Source organism: Bactrocera oleae, chromosome 4 (genome assembly GCF_042242935.1).
Source record: "Bactrocera oleae isolate idBacOlea1 chromosome 4, idBacOlea1, whole genome shotgun sequence".
In the NCBI taxonomy this organism is placed as follows: domain Eukaryota; kingdom Metazoa; phylum Arthropoda; class Insecta; order Diptera; family Tephritidae; genus Bactrocera; species Bactrocera oleae.
In genome coordinates, this window is record NC_091538.1 from 22149711 (window position 1) to 22170498 (window position 20788).

The following is a 20788-nucleotide window of genomic DNA, read 5'->3' on the forward strand; positions in this document are numbered from 1 at the left end:
TCTGATCAACAAGCAGGCTCTGGTTCTACCTATGCTGTTTGCCGCCAGGAGCTTGTGGCTTTTTGTCCTTAAACCAGAGATACCGTTGCTGCTCAGCCACGGTTCCTGGATAAGGACGTCCTAGACGAAGCAATATGTGGGCGGACTCCGCCTTTGACTGCTGAAGGTTAATTTGCACCATCATCCGTGCTATCGACTCCAACCTCCTCGAACATGCGCTCGAGACTGAAGACGGATCCATCGAGAGGATGGGGTCGATGTCCATTTTTGAGTAGGTCGCTCTCCCACTCTCTTCCACTTCAGCTGGAGGCAGCGGGCCATCAGCCCTGGCTTCAGTTGGGAGAATCCTAAATACGACCCTCTCGAAGCCATAGCTTATGGTCGGGGTAGAGGGTTCGGCCGGAAGCCAGACACGAGCATGAGGTCGCATCGGAAGATCCATTTGGCCACCGCCTCGAGCCTTGCTAACTTCCAAACTTCCCCCACCCTGGCTACCGCCTCTTTATAAAGGAAAGCGAACCGTTCGTCTGCACACCATATGAGTGTGTGTAGGCCGAGGTTCCACCCGGCACTTTCACATCTTGGGGGTGGTCCAGGGCTTCCCCTGACCACCTTCATAAACACAGCGGAGATAGCAGCCGCTACCCGCTTCCACTCATCATGGTAGATGGTTCCATCTCCCCTGCTGCTGTACGATAGCATATATACATATATACCACTCATAAATGATCAGCGTGACGAGCTGAATCTATTTAGCCATATCCGTCTGTCCGTCTAAGTTAATTTTTGTGAAGATATATCCAAATAAAAAAGTTTTTCTTACAAAGGCTTGGTTTTGATCGATCAATTATATGGCAGCTATACCTCAAAGTGGTACAATATCGGTGGTTCAGACAAATGAATTGCTTATCTGAACAAGTATTCAGATCGGATGTTTATATCGGTTCACTGCAGCATATAGCTGTCATCCAAACTAACCGATTAAAATCAAGATAAAAATCCTGTTATATAGCCTCTGTAAATTTTTCCTGTTTTAATATCTGGGCGACCAAAGGTTTATTACACATACATATATATTTGGTTTGTACATTGTAATTTTCGAAAATATTCATGAATTAAATAATAATAAAAAACAGATGGTAATGTGTTGAATCTCAAAGCTGTTATTTAAGTGATGTTATCAAAACTGGTTTGGAGTTGGAAGGTTCATTTCTCTTAAAAATTATTTTATATATATTTTATAGTATTCTATATCACTCATAACTGAATCTTGGCGTCGTGTTATAATTCTGTTAACTACTTCATGGTTTAACTTTTATTGATATTTCCCATTTAAAATTAAAAAATTTATATTAAGCTGTTTATAATATTAGGTTTATATATTTCAAATGTGTGAAATATCAATTCGCCAATGTATTTTCCAGAGATAAAGTATTTTCGCTACTTTTAATATTTACCGAAGAGGCATTTAAAATACAACCCTGAGCAATTCTCTTTGTTCTTTTCAACTGCTTCGCAGACTAGAATTTGTGTAAAAAGCGTTCGTTTGAGTGATATTAGTGAATTTCGCAGTAAGAATTTTTACGAAATTAGTGTATATTTGGATAAAAAGGTATTTTTAAGTGTTACGAATTGCAAAATTCATAGTGAGTGTTATTATTTAGTTCCTATTAAGATAAACTTATAATTACTGAAAAAGTGAAGTTTAACCAAATACTGATATCTTTCCATATTCTCGCTTGATTGGGAAATGAATAAGTAACAGATGGGAAATCAAATAGTAAATGAGCGCAGGAGTTGATTATATATGTTTATTTGTATGATGTTGGAAGAAAAACGTGCGGCAGAGTGGAGTTTGACAACCTGAAATTGTTGTGTCGTAGACGTTAGATGCCATGTGGGGTTCTTAAAATAATGTGGCTTCCTTTTAAATCTGATTAAATATAGAAGAGCGTATACACCATTGCAGAAGAATATTGTTAAAATTTACAAAAGATAAATACATACTATACCCAGTATAAAATACTAATAAAATATATAAAGCTAGTATTAAATACTAATAAAATATATAAAGCTAGTAAATGTTTAAACATACATGATTTAATGAGAATGTTCTCGATTTGTTTTCTTTATAGTTTCATCGTATATAAGTTTATCTTTGGTGTGGTACACAATCAACAAACGTATACTTATATATAAATTGTGTGTTAGCTGTATGCTACCAGAATTAAATTCATTCTGCTGTTCTGTTCCAAAGTAAGGAGGTAAATCAGTTTTCTTTAAAGGGAATAAACATTTATGTGCATCCATTGAAAGGTGCACTATTAAAAACTTTAGTTAAGAGTGCAAAAATTAACTCGCTCATAGTGTTGAGGACGCCTGCTGCTCAATGTCTTCTAGTTCACCAACAGCTGACCAAAACTCTTCCGAAGAGGCACCAGCAGCTAAAAAGCGAAAGCTGCTTGCGTCTACCGGCGCTACTTCAAGCCTCAGTAAAAACAATAAAAACAACACGGACAACGGTGAGGATAACGAAAATCACGAATGTTGTGTGAAAGAAACTGACGTTGACGTACCATTGGTAAAAGCCGGTGAATCGGCACAAAAGGCGAATGTAATCGTGCCATCTCATTCGGTTTCGTTAAGTAGTGGTAATATCGTTGGCTCTGTCGGTTCTACTAGCACGGGTGAGAAAAGTAGTAGTGGGAGCGACAGTACCTTGTCGTCAGTGAAGAAAGAAAGCGGTCAAAGTGATCAAAGCGGAGTTTCTGTTTCGTGTGAAAGTGTAGTGGCAGATGAAAAAACTGAATCGAAGAATTTAGTGGAAGTGGAAGAAAAAAATTCTCAAGTGAACAATTTTGCAACGACTTCAACGTTAATTTGCGATAGAAACAACAAAGTTAATAACTCAAACGGTAATAAAACGAATTCACAGGTAGTGAACGCAGCAAACAACCAAATGGCTGGTGGTAATCCTACGAACGACTCACGTTCGCGCGGTGCTTCTGACATCGATGAATCGCTATACTCGCGCCAACTCTATGTGCTGGGTCATGATGCAATGCGTCGAATGGCCAATTCAGACATTTTGCTGTCGGGTATTGGCGGTTTAGGTCTTGAGATAGCAAAGAATGTAATTTTAGGAGGAGTGAAATCGATCACTCTTCACGATAAGGAAAATTGTACAGTGAGTATTAAATATTGATGCATTCAGTTATTTATTATAAAAAATTACTTTTAACATATAAAAACGTGCTCTCTCTAGCGTATTAGTTGCTGGATTAGCGGAAGTATTTATAATACTATGTGTCCTGAACGAGATGAAAAATCAATAAAAGTTTTTCCCCTGTTATCTGAATCAATATAATTTTTTTTCTGGCATATATTAGTTTTGCCGCCGTTTTTGTTCTATGATATATACGTGATTTTTTAGTCAGATTTGTATGAGTACATATGTATATTGATTATTTTCAGTATTTTGCTGTCAGTACTATCTCCAAATCCGGTACGAAATTAATTCGATAAATTCTTGCGATTTTAACTTTCCTATGTGATAATTAAACATTTTATACTCATTATAATAAAATTCTTCGCCGAACGAAGGAAAATGTTATTTATATTTGCATATATGCATATGCATACATATATACGTTAAATATTCAGTATGTGCCATTATGAGCGGTGGACATATTTCTTACGTTTTCTACATTTAACATTACTCTTATTAACTCTTAAAAACATTGTAGGGGTGTATAATATTCACCTAAAGTTAATTTATTTCAACATAAAATGCACAGAAAATTTACTAAATAAAGATGTTTGATACGTAAGATGATTCATAGTTACCAACGTCTATGTTTAAAGCATTAGAACGAAACAGGCATATTATATTATATAAAGATTCAGGCGGTTTGTAATGAGTAAAACAAGTTCAGATGCGTTTGTGGTACGAATAGTATATATGTAAATTGCGTACATGTTTCATGGGATATTGGTGTAGTGCGCCGCGTTGTTCTGGAGAGTTTCACAGTTTCATTTGTGTGAATTTCTTATTTTTCTTTGTTTCACAAGTTTACTTTATATTTCTAATTTGAGATTTTTTAATGGCATTTTCAAACTGCAAAAACTAACACTCCGTATATTATATTTTAGACAGAGCAAATAAAAAAGTAAATGTTATTTATTTGTTAAAAGACATTGGAATTTTATATTGTATATTAACTCACATAAGTATTTTGCTTAAGTTAAGAATTAAATAAACCTTGTTGTTTTTGTACTCCATTAAATTTATTTGTTAATTCTTAAGTTAACATAATAAATTTTTTTTTTGGTAAATGTATAGTTTTGGTAAATATAGTTGTCGTCAATGCAAAAAGAAGTTCTGCGCAGAAAAACCTTGGTACACCCCGGATTTTTTTGAAGCGCGGCCGAAGGTCGCCAACGCTAACAGAAGTTCTAAAAGAATAAGTAACATTGTCATAGAGGGTATAACATAATCAGTAACATCAATGCTCTCTAATAGTTTATTTTTCTAGGTTTTGGATTCGTGTATTTGGGTTACTATCTTTCATTTCTTTCAGTTCATTTACAAAAGGTGTGAATAAGTTAACACTGGTTATTTGACTTTTGCAACCCTTTTGTAATTGTCAGAATTAATAGAATTTAACAATAATTTAAATATTGAATTAAACTATTTTTGTACTATATATTGTAAAATAAATGTGTAAAAACGAGACGATATAAAAGAAATTTCTAAAAACGAATTAGTAAAGTGTTAGTGGATATAGAAGTGAAAATATAATTGTATAATTTATTTTAAATCGAAAAAATACGTACTTAAAATAGTTGAAATTTAAAATCTGAAGGATCTCCTCTATCAGCAAATACCCATTTTGTGTCGGCTTTACCATCCCACGATTTCAGGGTTAAGAGGGGTATGGTTAGATAGAGAAGATTCTCCAGATCATATATATAGATATTTACGTTTAAAGTTGAAAACTTCAACTATTTAAAGTATGTATTTTTTCGATTTAAAATAAATTATACACTTTTCAATTTTACACTAATTCACTTCACTAATTCGTTATTAGAAATTTCTTTTGTATCGTCTCGTTTTTACACATTTATTTTACATTATATAGTGCAAAAATAGTTTAATTCAATATTTAAATTATTGTTAAATTCTATTAATTCTGTCAATAACAGAAGTGTTGCAAAATGTTAAATAACCAGTGTTCGTCGATCTCCGATATTCATGCCATCAGATCGCGGGGCAAAATAATTGTGTCTGTTACATTTCTTCAGTATTTTTTTTTTCACAAGAAAATGTTTAACTCGATGAACAGGTAATTACAGCTAAGTGATCTGAATTTTGCCGCCACAACAATAACAACAACAACTAAATGACTTGAAAAATTGTGCAAAATGCGTTTAATATATTTGTAAATATATATATATATAAAATTATTGAAAAAATTCACTTTCCGCTCACGCATTTGTAATCTTCGCGTAAAAATATGCCTCCTTAGTTGGGAGACCTAACTATACATTTACCATTGTTTTTTTTTTTTTTATTGATTTTTTTTACAAAAAATTTTTAAAATAAAAATCCTTAAATCGTTTGAGCATACATATGTACAGCTGTGTTCATGGAAATGTAATGCTGGTTGGTTATAAAACAAAAAAATTGGCTGGGATTTTGAATATAGATAGGATAGAGGAGGTTCTCCAGATTAAGAAAATATGTACATTTAGTTTCCGCTGACATATGATTTTTGAGATATTTCCATTAAAACTTCAAAAATTCAACTATTTAAAGTGCATGTTTCTTTGATTTATAGTGAATTTTACACTTATATATTTAAGTTAAAAATACAAACTTTGAATTGAATACATTTAAAAAATATTTTTTTTTAGCTATTTCTACGTACAAGGTGCGTTCCAAAGTAAATAGGACTTAAAAACAAAGACAACAAATGGTTTTATCGGCAAAATCAATTAATTTTATTCAAAATAGTCTCCTGCTTTAATACAGCTTTTTGCACGGTCCAAAAGCATGTCGAACAAGCTCGTTGCCCGGTATGCCGGTGCAAGAGTTTTGACAGGCCTCCACGTCTGCATAACGCTTTGCTTAACGTTTTGGCCGGGTGGAACAAATTCTTTGTGGACAATACCTTGGAATCATAAAAACAAATCAGCATTGTCTTCACTTTTGACTTCTCCAGGCGCGATTTGTTGGGTTTCGGTTCATTTCTCATTTATGTCCTCACGACCACTTTGAAAACGTTGAAACCACTTGTGCACTCTGCTACGGGATAGGCAATCATCGCCATAAACTTGTTTCCTCAATTGAAACGTTTCGGTAAAAGTTTTACCAATTTTAAAACAAAATTTAATGTTGGCTCTTTGTTCGAAGCTCATTCAAATACTAAATGTTATTGATCAATAAATATTTAGTTGTTAACCTTATATTTTTTTAGTAAATCCTTACACTGACGTTGCATAGAGTCTATTAGATCCTTACAATGCTTCATATGGATTTGAGCACATGCCTCCTTGACCACTGGCCAAAGTTGTGTTCTTAATGGATTTGCTGTTGCTATAACTCGTATAATATCTCCCCATACATTTTCGATTGGGGTTAGGTCCAGTGCTTCCTCTGGCCAGGATATTAAGTCGATGCTGTCTGACCACTCCTCAGCTAGTTTGGTCGTTTGTTTTGGGGCGTTATCCTGCTCATACGTCTTCCTCCAGCTGAAAAATGGTTGTTGTTGTTGTAGCGGCAGAATTCTACCGAGTTGACAGTCCTTGGCCGGAATAAATCCGGGTCCGTTCCGTTTAAGTAGACCCGACTGTCGTGGGAACGGTGAAAAATGGTAATATGATATCCTTCAGTAGGTTTATACACGCAGTTACATCCATAAGCTAGACTGCACATCAATCTGCTGACACAAGATCAAGACCCTTGGGTCCATGTTGCCGAATAGGGATCACAGCGCCTCATTAGCACCTAGCAGAATACTGCAATTCATCACTGCGGCGAGGTGAGTCGTTGTGACTTAGGGAGGGCACAATCAATTCCCATAACAGTCGGTTCTGCGATACCGGAATTGACCCGGATTTTATCCGGCCAAGGGCTGTTATTTTGACGATCTAACCCTGTTTGGATCGGTAAGTTCTAGGTTAAGTTTGTCGTCATTGGATCAACGCCTAGCAGCAGGGTTGCTCCGTATCCTCCTGACCCGTTCTGGCATCGAGTCCAACCCGGGCCCCGAGAAATTCTACTGCTGTGTTTGCGCTAAGAGACTCCATCCAAACTCCACCTCGGTTAGGTGCAATACATGCAATGGATGGAGCCATCTTAAGACCTGTTCAGGCCTTAAGACACATAGGGAGTGGACCACGAGTTACGTGGCCCCATGCTGTCAACGCAATACTGCGACATCTGCCTCAACGGCTGTGTAACCTGCACCATGTTCGCGCACTGCGCCACCACTCCAGTCGAGTGGCCAAGAAAGGACCTCCACGGCCCTAAGGAGCTCACACAGACAGCATTACTCCCAGTCTGAGCAACCTCCCCCCCTCAACCTTCATCCAGCTCCAATCCTCGTGCGAGAACCACCCAGCAACTCCTGGTTCCTCGCACAGTCTGTTCCGTGTGTCAGACCGTAATACGCCGGAATGTCACATCAGTCAAGTGCAATTCTTGCACTGGCTGGTGTCACTTTCTGTCGTGTTCCGGTCTGCGCACCACACGAGAGTGGAGTGCGTCGTGTGTTGCTCCATGCTGTAGGAGGTCGCACCCGCAATCACATACAGTGGCGTCGCCGATCAACACCACAGTGCGACAACCGCCCATGCGGATAGTACAGCTGCAACAACCACCACCTACACGCACCCCACTCACCCCTAGGATCACGACCGGACACCCGCGACAAACGCGACTCCTACAATTCAACTGCAACGGACTCCAGAGCAAGATCGAAGAGATAGTTGCATTCATGAGCCGGGAGCGCGTAACGATAGCTGCGGTCCAAGAAACCAAGTTAAACAGCCGCTCAGATCTTCTGAGTTGTGCAGGTTTCAACGTTTTACGTAAGGATCGCGAGCGAGGTAATGGTGGAGGCCTAGCCTTCATATTGCACAACACCGTGCAATATCGTGTAATCGTTGTTGATATCAACCGTAGGGACACTACCCTTGAATGTCAGGGTATAGCTGTCCGGTCAGGCGATGTCGAGCTCGAAATATTTAATATATACATTCCCCCAGTTACATGTTGCCCAACAGGATATCAACCGAACATAGATGCACTACTTCGTGGTGAAACCCCACCATAATTATGGGCACCTGTAATAGCTCGCCAGATATTACCAACGCTATCGGTGGTCTGATAAATAGTATAACCTGGCGACCTATGCTAAATCTCGCATCAGACCATCTGCCCATAATCATCTCGATCGAGAAACCTCCTGACTTTATTTCTGTGGACAGCCGCACTTTTAACTTTAACAAAGCTAACTGGGTCGGCTTCACAGAATTTACCGAGAGCACCTTCAACGCACTACCTATTCCTACGGACATCATCGTTGGCGAGCGTCAATTCCGCAAGGTGATCGCCGCTGCTACTGCTCGCTTCATACCGGCTGGAAGAATCGCGGAACTTCGCCCAAATTTCCCAGCCGAAGCAGCTGTACTAGCAAATGAGCGCGACACCTTACGCCATGCCGATCGCTGTGATCCCCCAATAAGGGATCTCAATTTGGAGATTCGGCAAATGGTAAACCATCATAAGCGGACAAAATGGATAGAGCACCTGAAGTCCTGCAACCTCTCCACCGGTGTGAGTAAGCTTTGGACTACTGTCAAGGCCCTGTCAAATCCGAGGAGACATGAGGATCGGGTTGAAATTCAATTCGATGGCCATGCCTTCTCGGACCCGAAGAAGCGCGCGAGCTATTTTAGCCGGCAGTTTACACTGCACCCTTCGACTGACAAGGCCAGGGTTAGATCGCGAAACCAGAGTGACCCTCGCCGAATCCCACGACAGTCGGGTCTACGTAACAGGAACGGACCCGGATTTATTCCGGTCAAGGACTGTCAACTCGGCAGAATTCTGTCGCTACAACAACAACAACAACAACGAATCTGGAATTTATCACCCAAACGGGGACTAGGTAACCGTTACAACAACAACTGACAAGGCCAAACGACGGCTGCGCAAAATGCCAAAAGGCCGCGCGCCACTTACTTTCACCGATGGGGAGGTTCAGAATGCCATCACAAAAGCCAAATCGTCCAAATCCATTGGCCCTGACGGAATAAGCATTCTGATGCTAAAACACCTAGACTCGACGGGAGTAAACTATCTCACCAAGGTCCTCAACTTGTCGATGGCCACTCTTCAAATACCCGATGTGTGGAAGGTCGGAAGAGTGGTCCCACTACTGAAACCTGGGAAACCCGCCAACAAAGGGGAGTCTTATCGCCCGATAACTCTCCTTTCCCCAGTAGTGAAGACACTTGATGCCTTGTTACTCCCGACGTTCACTCACCACCTCAGCCTAGCAAAACATCAGCATGGCTTCCGGAAAGTGCACAGCACCACCACAGCACTTAGCGCCATTAACTCCCAGATAATTCATGGCTTAAACCAGAAGCCTGCAAGAGGACGATCCTCGTAGCGTTGAACTTGTCGAAAGAATTCAACACAGTCAACCACACAACGCTACTCGAGGACATCGAACAATCTACGCTCCCTTCAGGGCTGAAGCGGTGCACCATGAACTACCTGAGCAGTCGGCAATCATCCGTACTATTTCGAGGTCGAAACACCCAACTGAGAAGAATTAAACAGGGGGTTCCGCAGGGTGGTGTCCTCTCCCCTTTATTGTTTAATTTCTACATCTCGAAACTCCCCCAACCACCAGAGGGAATTTCCGTGACCTCGTACGCTGATGACTGCACGATATTGACGTCGGGCAATGGAATCGATGGCATGTGCTCGACAGTAAACAGCTATCTCTCTGATCTTTCTCGCTTCTTCTCTTACAAACTGGACGAGTACAGACTGGATCTAAACATTTCCGTCGATGGCACCAAAATTCCGACGGTAAACAGCCCTAAAATTTTAGGCGTTACACTAGAAGTCTTTGCTCCTTTACTCTTCACACGACCGCGATAACTGCCAAAGTACAGAGACGCAACAAAATCCTCAAATCGCTTGCCGACAGCTCTTGGGGAAAAGACAAAGAAACGTTGCTGGCAACATACAAGGCAATCGGCCGGCCGGTCCTAAATTATGCAGCCCCAATATGGTCGCCTGGATGCAGTGCCACGCAGATGAAGCAGCTTCAGGCCTGTCAGAACACTGCACTCCGGACTGTCACGGGATGACTCTTGATGTCTCCAATCGAACACCTACACTGTGAGGCCCATATGCTTCCAGTTAAGGAACATAACGAGCTCCTCTCCAAGCAGTTTCTGCTATCTATCTATCTATCTAGGCCAATTCACGCTTCTCGAAGTAAGAATATCTTAGATTATTAGATATTAGAATATTAGAAAATTATTAAATCCCTTAAATACACTTACTTATCGCAAATATCTAATCATTATTTTATTTATCGATCCCTAGTGACAAGCACTACTATTGTAATGAACAACTTGTTTTTTTTAGGATATACAAAATATAGAAGAGGCTGCTTCTACTGGGACTGGGATTTAATTGGGGTAATTTTAAAGGTGTTAGCAAATGTTTTGCGGTTAAAAAATAATGGGTTGTACATATGTACATATGTGTAGGGTAATTGTCATGTTTAATCAAAAACACATTTCTTTATATCCATACCCATATTTTTTGGACTGAAACGCAAATTCCACTGGGTATATTGGTGATGGTAAGTATACCTTAATGAAAGGAAACATATAATTATGCAAGTATGTGGTATTGCCAAAAATAGATAAATTCGCAATACATCCCTTAGACCCATTATACCTAATATAGGTTTTCAAACTTTCGGTTGCCCTTATTACCAACCCTATATAAGAATTACCACCACTCCCATATACTATATATTAAGCCGTTTCCACGACAGTCGGGTCTATGTAACTGGAACGGATCCGGTTTTTATCCGGCCAAGGTCTGTCAACCCCGCAGAATTTTGCGGCTGCAGCAGCAACAACAACAACTACATATAAAGATTTTCTAAACAGCCTTATGCCGAATATGTCGTTCAGTGTGTGAGTTATATATTTATAAAATTGGTTGAAAATATGTATACCTGACCAAATTAATGCAATCAGCCCGTCCCTTTCTCTGTCCCAAATATAGCATATAAGTATAATGATTTTCACTTTTTCACCTGACTATACCGCTGAGGTCGATATTTGAATGAAGTTAAGAACAAGTTTCCTTGAAAAATATATGGTTTTCCACTGAATATGAATCATTCCCTCGACAGTCGGGTCTAAGTAACCGGAACGAATCAGGATTTTTATCCGGCCAAGGACTGTCAACACGGCACTATTCCTCGAAATAACTTTAGGAATGATTTCTGGGGCTACTACAACAACAATGGAATTGATATAGACCTCGGCCTAAACCTCATATCCCTAATATAAATTATTTCGATTCTCTGGTTGACGTTTTCTACATGAACTAAGTATATTAAATTTAGCACCTTCGGTTGAGTTTATATCACATATTTCTCATTTAAGGATAATGTAATATTATATAATGCGTAATATCGTAGAAGCCATTTAAATATATTAAAAAACTGCGTGAGTACATGATCTTCATTATAAGTTAATAAGATACCAAATTTCATTGTTATCCATTTACGATTTCGTCGAATAAGGAATGAATTCTTTCGCAATTTTTTATTTTTAAATATCTCTGAAAACCAAAAAAAGAATGAAATTAATATATTTGCATGTCTTTTGCAGATTCGTGATTTGGCATCGCAATTTTATCTAAGTGAATCGGATGTAGGTCGCAATCGTGCAGAAGCTTCTTGTAACCAATTGGCTGAGTTGAACAATTATGTTCGGACAACCGCATATACTGGCGAGTTAACCGAAGATTTTTTGCAGCAGTTTCGTGTTATTGTACTGACAGATTCCGATGACAATGAACAACATCGCATTGCAAAATTTGCTCACGAAAATGGCATAGCACTGATCATAGCTGAAACGCATGGACTCTTCGCGAAAATTTTCTGTGACTTTGGAGAGAATTTCACAATATACGATCAGGATGGCTCTCAGCCCATTTCCACCATGATAGCAAGTATTACTCATGATTCTCAGGGAGTGATAACTTGTTTGGATGAAACTCGTCATGGGTTGAATGATGGTGATTATGTGACCTTCAGCGAAGTTCAAGGGATGATTGAGTTAAATGGCTGCGATCCGATTAAAATCAGTGTATTGGGTCCATATACATTTAGCATTGGTGACACCAGTAAATTTAGTGAATACGTCTCTGGCGGAATTGCTACACAAGTAAAGATGCCCAAAGTTGTGAATTTCAAATCCCTTGAAGAATCTGAGAAAGAACCTGAGTTCTTAGTGTCTGACTTTGCTAAATTTGATCATCCAACTTCTTTACATATTGCTTTTTCTGCCTTACACAAATATATTGAGCAAGTTGGAAAGCCGCCACGCCCATGGAATGAGGAAGATGCGCAAAATTTTTTACAAATGTGCAAATCTGTCAACGCGGACATTAACGATAACGTAGTTTCTTTATTTGCTAAGACATGTTCTGGTAACACTAGCCCTATAGACGCAGCAATTGGCGGATTTGTTGCACAAGAAGTTCTTAAGGCATGCACAGGGAAATTCACACCCATATATCAATGGTTGTATTATGATGCTATTGAGTGTCTGCCCCCTAACGGTGTTGAGGAAGCAGACGCTCAGCCGATAGGTTCGCGTTACGACGCACAAATCGCAATTTTTGGAAAAACTTTCCAGGAAAAATTGGGTGACGCAAGGTGGGTGATATATATATTTATATATTTCGAAGATAATAATTTTTGTCTTATTACAGATATTTCATCGTTGGAGCTGGAGCTATTGGTTGCGAGTTGCTTAAAAATTTCGCAATGATCGGAGTTGGTGCTCGGGATGGAGAAATAGTTATAACCGATATGGATTTAATCGAAAAATCGAATTTGAATCGTCAATTCCTATTTCGACCGCATGATGTACAGAAGGCAAAGGCGAAAACTGCCGCAAATGCCATTAAGAAAATGAATCCGGAAATTAAAGTCACTGCGTATGAGTTGCGTGTTGGATCCGAAACAGAAAAAGTATTTTCCGAAGAATTTTTCGGAAAATTAAATGGTGTAGCTAATGCATTAGACAATGTGGACGCTCGTATTTATATGGACCGCAAGTGTGTATTCAATCGTTTGCCATTGGTGGAGTCCGGTACTCTTGGCACAATGGGCAACGTGCAAGTTATTGTACCGTTTTTAACTGAGTCGTATAGTTCATCGCAAGATCCTCCTGAGAAGAGTATCCCGATTTGTACACTAAAGAACTTTCCGAATGCAATTGAACACACGTTGCAATGGGCGCGCGATATGTTTGAAGGCTTGTTTACGCAGTCTCCTGAAAATGCTGCACAATACTTGTCAGATCCAAATTTCATTGAACGCATCATTAAACTGCAAGGTATTCGGCCGCTAGAAATCTTAGAATCAGTTAAGGTAAGATTGATAAGTGCATAAATAAAAAACTGATTAACTTTTTTATAATTAAACATTTAGAAAGCATTAGTTGATGAAAGGTCTACGAACTTCTTGGATTGCATCAAATGGGCTAGAAATCATTGGGAAGAGCACTATGCAAATCAAATCAAACAATTGCTGTATAATTTCCCACCAGATCAAATAACGTCTAGTGGGCAACCATTTTGGTCCGGCCCGAAACGTTGTCCTCAACCCTTACTTTTCGATATTAACGACGATCTGCATTTAGATTACATATATGCAGCGGCTAATTTACGCGCAGAGATGTACGGGATCGAGCAAGTGCGTGATAGGCAGCAAGTAGCAAACCTTGTTAAGGAAGTAAAGGTAAACGAAAAATAATAATAATTATAAATATATTTTTTAAATAAATAAATACTATTCATTTTCATCACGCTATATATATTTTTATACTCTTGCAACATGTTTCTACAGAGTATAGTTGTTCACCTAACGGTTGTTTGTCTCATCTAAAACTAATAGAGCGAGATATGGAGTTGTATATATATAAATGATCATGATGACCAGGCGAGTTGAAATTCAGATGTCTGTCTGTTCGTCCGTCTGTCTGTGCAAGCAATAATTTGAGAAAAAATTAAGATATCGTAATGAAACTTACACGTGTTTCAAAAGTGAGCGCGAGTTCGTAGATGGGCATAATCGGACCACTGCCACGTCCACAAAACGCCATAAATCGAAAACATAAAATACCACATTTAGGTGAAAATCCATATCTACATACTCGACCGATTTCGACCAAATTTGTTATGTAATATATCATTGACTTTCCCATATTACGAAGCGGAAATGGTTGAAATCGGACTACAACCACGCCTACTTCCCGTATAACACAATTTTAAATCAAATCAAGCACCAATGAATGTATCGCGATAAAACTTTGCTGGAATAGGTTGCTTAAAGTAGGTCCCCATATGATCAAAAATTGTCAAAATCGGATTACAACTGTTCAAGATACCGAATATGTGGACCCCAGTTCCTACAGGGATTTTATCGAAATATCGGTTAATCTGTGAGATATGTGTTCTTGAAATTCGGGGCAAATCCTTCCCTGATAACAGTATGCCTGTAAGACAAATATGGGTTGAATCGAGTGAAGGATTCTCTTAGCCGCCATATACCTAGCACGAAGATTTTCGAACTTGCGGTTTATTTGATACTATATATCGGCCAATTTGTGAATTACCTTAGTGAAAACGAGAGCGTTTTTTACCAGTAACAATATATTTTTTTTTGCATAAAACGGATAAAATTGGGTGAAAACTGGCACTAGCCCCGTATAACTAATATCACGATATTCGAACATCCGGCTGACTTTACTCCATATATATATATTGAGGATGGTAAGGGTACCTCATATCCCTAACAAAAAGAATCTCGATCCTCTGATTGACGTTTTCCAAATCAACTCAATATATTAAATTTAGCCTTTCGGAAGTTCTCATTTAAGGATTATTTTAATACAATTTTCGTCTACGCGATTAAAATTTATTAATAAAACTAAGTGAGCCCTGACCTTCAATATAAATTAATAAGATACCAAATTTGATTGTTATTCATTCACGATTTCGTCGAATAAATAATGTTGAATTCTTCAGCAACATTTTTTAATATAAAGTTTTGCCAACACCTATGTATAAGTATTTCGCCGGCTTTGAACCTTGCAATTTGGAAGAATATAAAATGTACTTGTATATAAATTCATATTTTGCAGGTTGCAGAGTTCAAACCACGTTCTGGTGTAAAAATTGAAACTAACGAGAGTGCTGCTGCTGCAGCAGCTAACAATTTCGACAGCTCAGATGTTGACCAAGATCGCGTAAACAAAATTTTAACTGAATTAAAGGCTCTGCGGGAAAGCAAAACGTTGCTGGTGGTTAAACCATTGGAATTCGAAAAAGACGATGATAATAATTTCCATATGGACTTTATAGTGGCAGCATCTAATCTGCGTGCTGCTAATTATAAGATTCCTCCAGCTGATCGACACAAGTCTAAATTAATCGCTGGAAAAATCATTCCAGCAATTGCCACAACTACATCACTCGTCTCTGGCTTGGCTGTTCTCGAAGTTATGAAACTGATTATAGGGTAACTAAAATCAATATAAAAACCGTGATGAATTTGAAACATCTATGTTTTATTGCCTTTACAGACATAGGGAAATGGACAAATTTAAAAATGCTTTTGCAAACTTGGCATTACCTTTCATAGCATTCTCAGAGCCAATGCCTGCCGCAAAGAATTCGTATTATGGCAAGGAGTGGACGCTGTGGGATCGTTTTGAAGTTGCTGGAGAGCTAACGCTGCAAGAATTTCTCGATTATTTTGAAAAGAAAGAGAAATTGCAAATAACGATGTTATCCCAGGGCGTTTCGATGCTTTATTCGTTCTTCATGCCGAAAGCTAAATGTGCAGAACGTTTGCCTCTACCCATGACTGAAGTGGTTCGACGAGTCTCGCGAAAACGTATTGAATCACATGAACGCTCCTTGGTATTTGAGATTTGTTGCAATGACGAGGATGGTGAGGATGTTGAAGTGCCGTATGTGCGTTATACTATACCCTAAAACAACCTGCTCTTTGAATTCAATACAACTATTGTTTAATATTTTTTGATATAAATTAATACGAATAAATATTACTTTCTGTCCTTTATAATCTAGAATACCATTATTTTCCATGTGGAAAATATAAAACAATATAACAAGTCATAATTGGAGCAAAATTAATATTTCTTGCAGTTCGAATGCGTTTATCATCAGCACACGTAAAGAGCTTTTTGTTTCAAATATAAATATACATACTTAACAATGGAATTTTATTTTATTTATTAAATATTAAGTATGTAGGAGTGAGAGACTTTATAAAATATAAATATAACAACAATAAAAATTCATGGCAAATAAAATTGTATTTTTCTTAAACAGACTAGTGCTGAACTCTTTAAAAATGATAAAAAAAAGAAATTCATAGTGCGGTGAAACCCATCGGAAACGAAAGATAAAATAACAAACATTAAGGAAAAAAAATTTTACGGACGATCTGTGGTCGGGAAGAGAAGGGGCGTGGTTGATTTTTAACGGTTTATCTCGATTTCCTATAGAAAAAAGTTATATGTCAAAGTTGTATGTAATTAAAAGATCTATAACTCTTGTATATAGACTTTTTCACATAACCTCGGAATATGTGTCAAAAATTCAAATAACCCAGTTTTTTTTTCAATTATCTTGTACACGTATTTTCTTCATTTCACGAAATTTTGGGTAAACCCTCTTACATACTGTTTTTTTTAATTTGAAATAAAATATTTATTTTTCCTTCTTATATTGACCTAATATACCTAGAAAAAAGTTCTAATTTTCAATCAAAAATTCTCAAGTGAAGATATCAGATTTTTTTAAAAAGTCAGTAAGCTTTGTACTTTCTCATTACTGAAAACTGGGAAACCGATTAACCTAGGAAAGTAATTTCTTGCTGCTCCCGACTTTCTAACACCATCATAGTTTGGCAGACTATCAAAATGGTTGCGGTTACACACTATTCCCACAACAGTTATTTCTACGTTATCGGAATCGATTTGAATTCCAAGGGCTGTAATTTTGTGTGACTGCAATGTTTTGTTTTGATCGGTAAGTACTAAGTTAAGTTCGTCTTCCGTGGACCAATACCTTGTAGCAGGGTTTCTCCGTATTCTTCTGATCCGTTAAAAAGAATGGTTGAAATCACAACAAAAATCTTCACTTCCTAAGGGCTAAAGAGATGGACCATCAATCATCTCCGTCGGCTATCATTGGTGCTGTTTCGAGAAATAATCCTGAACAAAGAAAAATTAAATAAGGGATTTCACAGGGTGATGTCCTCTGCACACTACTGTTTCACTTTTATATTTCGAAATTCTTTCAACCACCAGAGGGAATATCTCTCATCTCATGACGAGACGGCTGACTTTTTACCGAAAATAGCGTTCAATCATTATAATACTATCAAACGGAGCTCGAAAGTCTTTATATATAATATTAGATGATGGCGGCTAGGGAAGTATTGACTATTGGCTTGAACACTTATGGTACGATTTTGACAATTTTTAGACTTGAGATTACATAGCTAAAGGCACAATTTGTGCAAAGTTTTATCCCGATAAATTTATTGATGCTTGATTTGTAATATATTAATGTCAGAATAATAATAATACCGAATTTGTTTAGTTATGGGATATGGGTTTTCAACTATAGATGGGCACTCCCATGCGTATGGTCCATTTTGATACCGGCTCCTATGAATCTCTGTATCTCTTGTATCATTTCGGGTACAAAATTTAATGTCTCTAACGTAAACGAGTTGTTGACTTATCGTAGTTTTCAACATAACCGTTATACATATTTGGAGTGGGTGGGGTAATACGTATAAACGTCTATGTGTAAAAAAATTGTTCTGAGCAATTTTGATTGATTCAGCTTAAGGGGTTTGGGAGATGTATGTGTACATAAAATCTATTAGGGTGGTTTTTTGAGGGCTTGGCAATAGCCCACCGTAAGACAATGTATATTTTTACTATTTAAATGAGTATTTTAAATCATTTAACGATTCATTTAGCGGTTTGGAATGACCTAAGATGCATTTAGTTTCATCCTATCGGAATTAAAATTTAAAAGGCATTTATCAACCGTAGTACCATCAATACTTCAACTAGCAGCGACGTTGTCACTTTTGGCGAGTGAAAGCTATCGACAGTGAGTTGGAAACGTATTTTTAATTGGTATGTGCTCAGTGTGTAAAATTTTTGGGGACGTACTTAACGAAATGGAAATTGTCCACAGTTCATTAAGTTTTCACCTGATCGTGTATCTCTGTGCACATATTACTTTGTTGAGAAATATAAACTTCCAGAAAGTAGATTTGTTAAATGATAGTGAAAAGAATGTGCAAATTTCTCCCAAAATATCTCCCAACGAATGTGAGGGGTGCCACTTGGAGATTCGGCTGTATTCTAACGGAGCCTACCCAACACCGGGCCGCAATTGGAAGTAACGGTGGCCTTACCGCGTCATGGGCTCTGGCGCGGTAGACCTTTGCGTTCCCCTTGACTCGACAGCTCACCGCGTTGAGCCAAGGGTCGTAAGACCAAGATGAAGATACACCGGAGGCAGCTAGGTTTCCCAGGGCTCTGGCCAGGCGCAAGACTGACACATCATTAGAGATCAAAAATGGGACGGGACATATACGACCAGTGCAGGAGAAAGAGGTACGGCACTGTGTCAACAAGCCATCTCGCTTTGATTGGAGTGTCACAAGACAGCTGTTTACTGTGGACTCGATCAAGTGGGCTATGGCTTCGTTTGCGAAATTTAGGTCTCCGGGGACGGATGGCATCTTTCGAGCACTTCTGCAGCGGTGGATCAGATCTACTTGCCCCACTTTGTTCGGCTGATGAGAGCTAGCCTAGCGCAGGCTCATATCCGGAACCGTGGCGCACTGCAAAGGTGATCTTCATACCCAAAGTAGTTCATTGGCCGATTTGTTTAACTTCCTTCTTACTAAAGAGTATGGAAAAGATCATAGATTACGAAATAAGATCGAAGGCGCTGAAAGCTGCACCCCTACATGCGAGTCAGCATGCTTACAGAGCAGTCAAATCAACTAATACTCCTTTGTATCAGTTAACCTCAGAGATCGAAAGTTCGTTGGGGTAATACGTCTCATGAAGGCGTGGCAAGGGCACTGTAGAAAAGGAATATGAAAGCAATTTAACTTCAAATCTACCTAACTCTTATTTGGTATTACGATTTTCCACTATTTTCAGTCGAAGTTTGATATGCGTTGACAACCTAAAAAATGAAGATTTGACAGATAATTAAACAGTTGAAAATTTTTAAAGGAAAAATCAAAATTTAATTTAGTTATTTTTCACGAAAAGGTGAATAATTTATAAAATGCTAATGCCCATTTTATTTATTACATTAGATTAATATTACGATGATCCACATTTTGGGGACAAAACTGATGTGCTGCGCATAAGAAAAAACCTTCGTGATCACTCAAATCCATTCGAACTTCCTAATATCAAGTAAGCCAAAGTTTTATTGACAATTAAATGATGTTTAAAAATAGTGGTTTGGCAGAATCAAAAGTTATTTTCGTTTAAATAAGGAATCATTTTATTTTTTACTAAATGAGATGAAGTAACGTTACCACAAACTCAAGAAGGCATTTTAAATTATGATATTTTAACTTTGAGCTGAAGAAATCTATAATATCTATGGTAAGTAGGGGTGCCACCGCCCACTTTTAGGTGAAAACGCATATCTTGGGATCTGCTTAACCGATTTTCATCAACTTCGGTACATAATATTCTTCTCATATTTCTATGTTATAGTGCGAAAATTGGCGAAATCGGATTACAACTACGCTTATTTCCCATATAACATCATTTTAAATTCCATCTGATTCTTTCATTTTCCACTATGCAAATCAAGCAACAATGATTATACCGGCGTAAAACTTTGCGTGAATAACACGTTTAAAGTATGCCACCTTGTGATCAAAAATTGTCTAAATCGAACTATAACTGTTCAAGCCTCTAGGTACTGAATATGTGGACCCCAGTGCCTATAGTTGACTTTTTACCGAAAATATCGGTCAATGTATAAGATATATAATTATAATTAATATAATAAAATAAATAAATGAAACTCTCGATAATATTGTAGTATGTCTTTGTGTCAAAAATTGGTTGAATCGGATCAATACTTCCTTTGATATAAAATTTTGCTAACACCTGATGTAATTTCCCTCGCTTTGATCCTTGCAAGTTGCGAGAGTATAAAATGTTCGGTTATACTCGAACTTAGAACTTCCTTACTTGTTCGTTATATTCTGTATCGTAGTAAGTCTGGAAAGGCGGACTGCCATACATTGTTTCCCCAAAAGTAAGTTGCACAAAAATTATTCCATTAAATTGACTTATCTAAAATCATCTTACAACCACTAAAGCTGAAAACGTTTTGGCT

The 20788-nt window shown here is 38.0% G+C and overlaps 1 protein-coding gene and 1 long non-coding RNA gene across 2 annotated transcripts; both read left to right on the top strand.

The window, feature by feature from the left end:
- Nucleotides 1–1488: 1488 nt before the first annotated feature.
- Nucleotides 1489–16597, top strand: Uba1 (ubiquitin-like activating enzyme 1). Its single transcript, XM_014236974.3, has 7 exons — nucleotides 1489–1612; nucleotides 2136–3187; nucleotides 11947–12998; nucleotides 13055–13718; nucleotides 13779–14087; nucleotides 15493–15869; nucleotides 15934–16597. Exons 2-7 carry the CDS (start codon nucleotides 2390–2392, stop codon nucleotides 16346–16348), a joined length of 3615 nt encoding a protein of 1204 aa, XP_014092449.2. The 5' UTR covers nucleotides 1489–1612; nucleotides 2136–2389; the 3' UTR covers nucleotides 16349–16597.
- A 514-nt stretch (nucleotides 16598–17111) lies between these two features.
- On the top strand, nucleotides 17112–20482 carry LOC106619010 (uncharacterized). The gene is made up of 4 exons (XR_004977799.2): nucleotides 17112–17410; nucleotides 19743–19845; nucleotides 19901–20040; nucleotides 20155–20482. It is a non-coding gene; the product is annotated as an uncharacterized lncRNA (long non-coding RNA).
- Nucleotides 20483–20788: the final 306 nt, after the last annotated feature.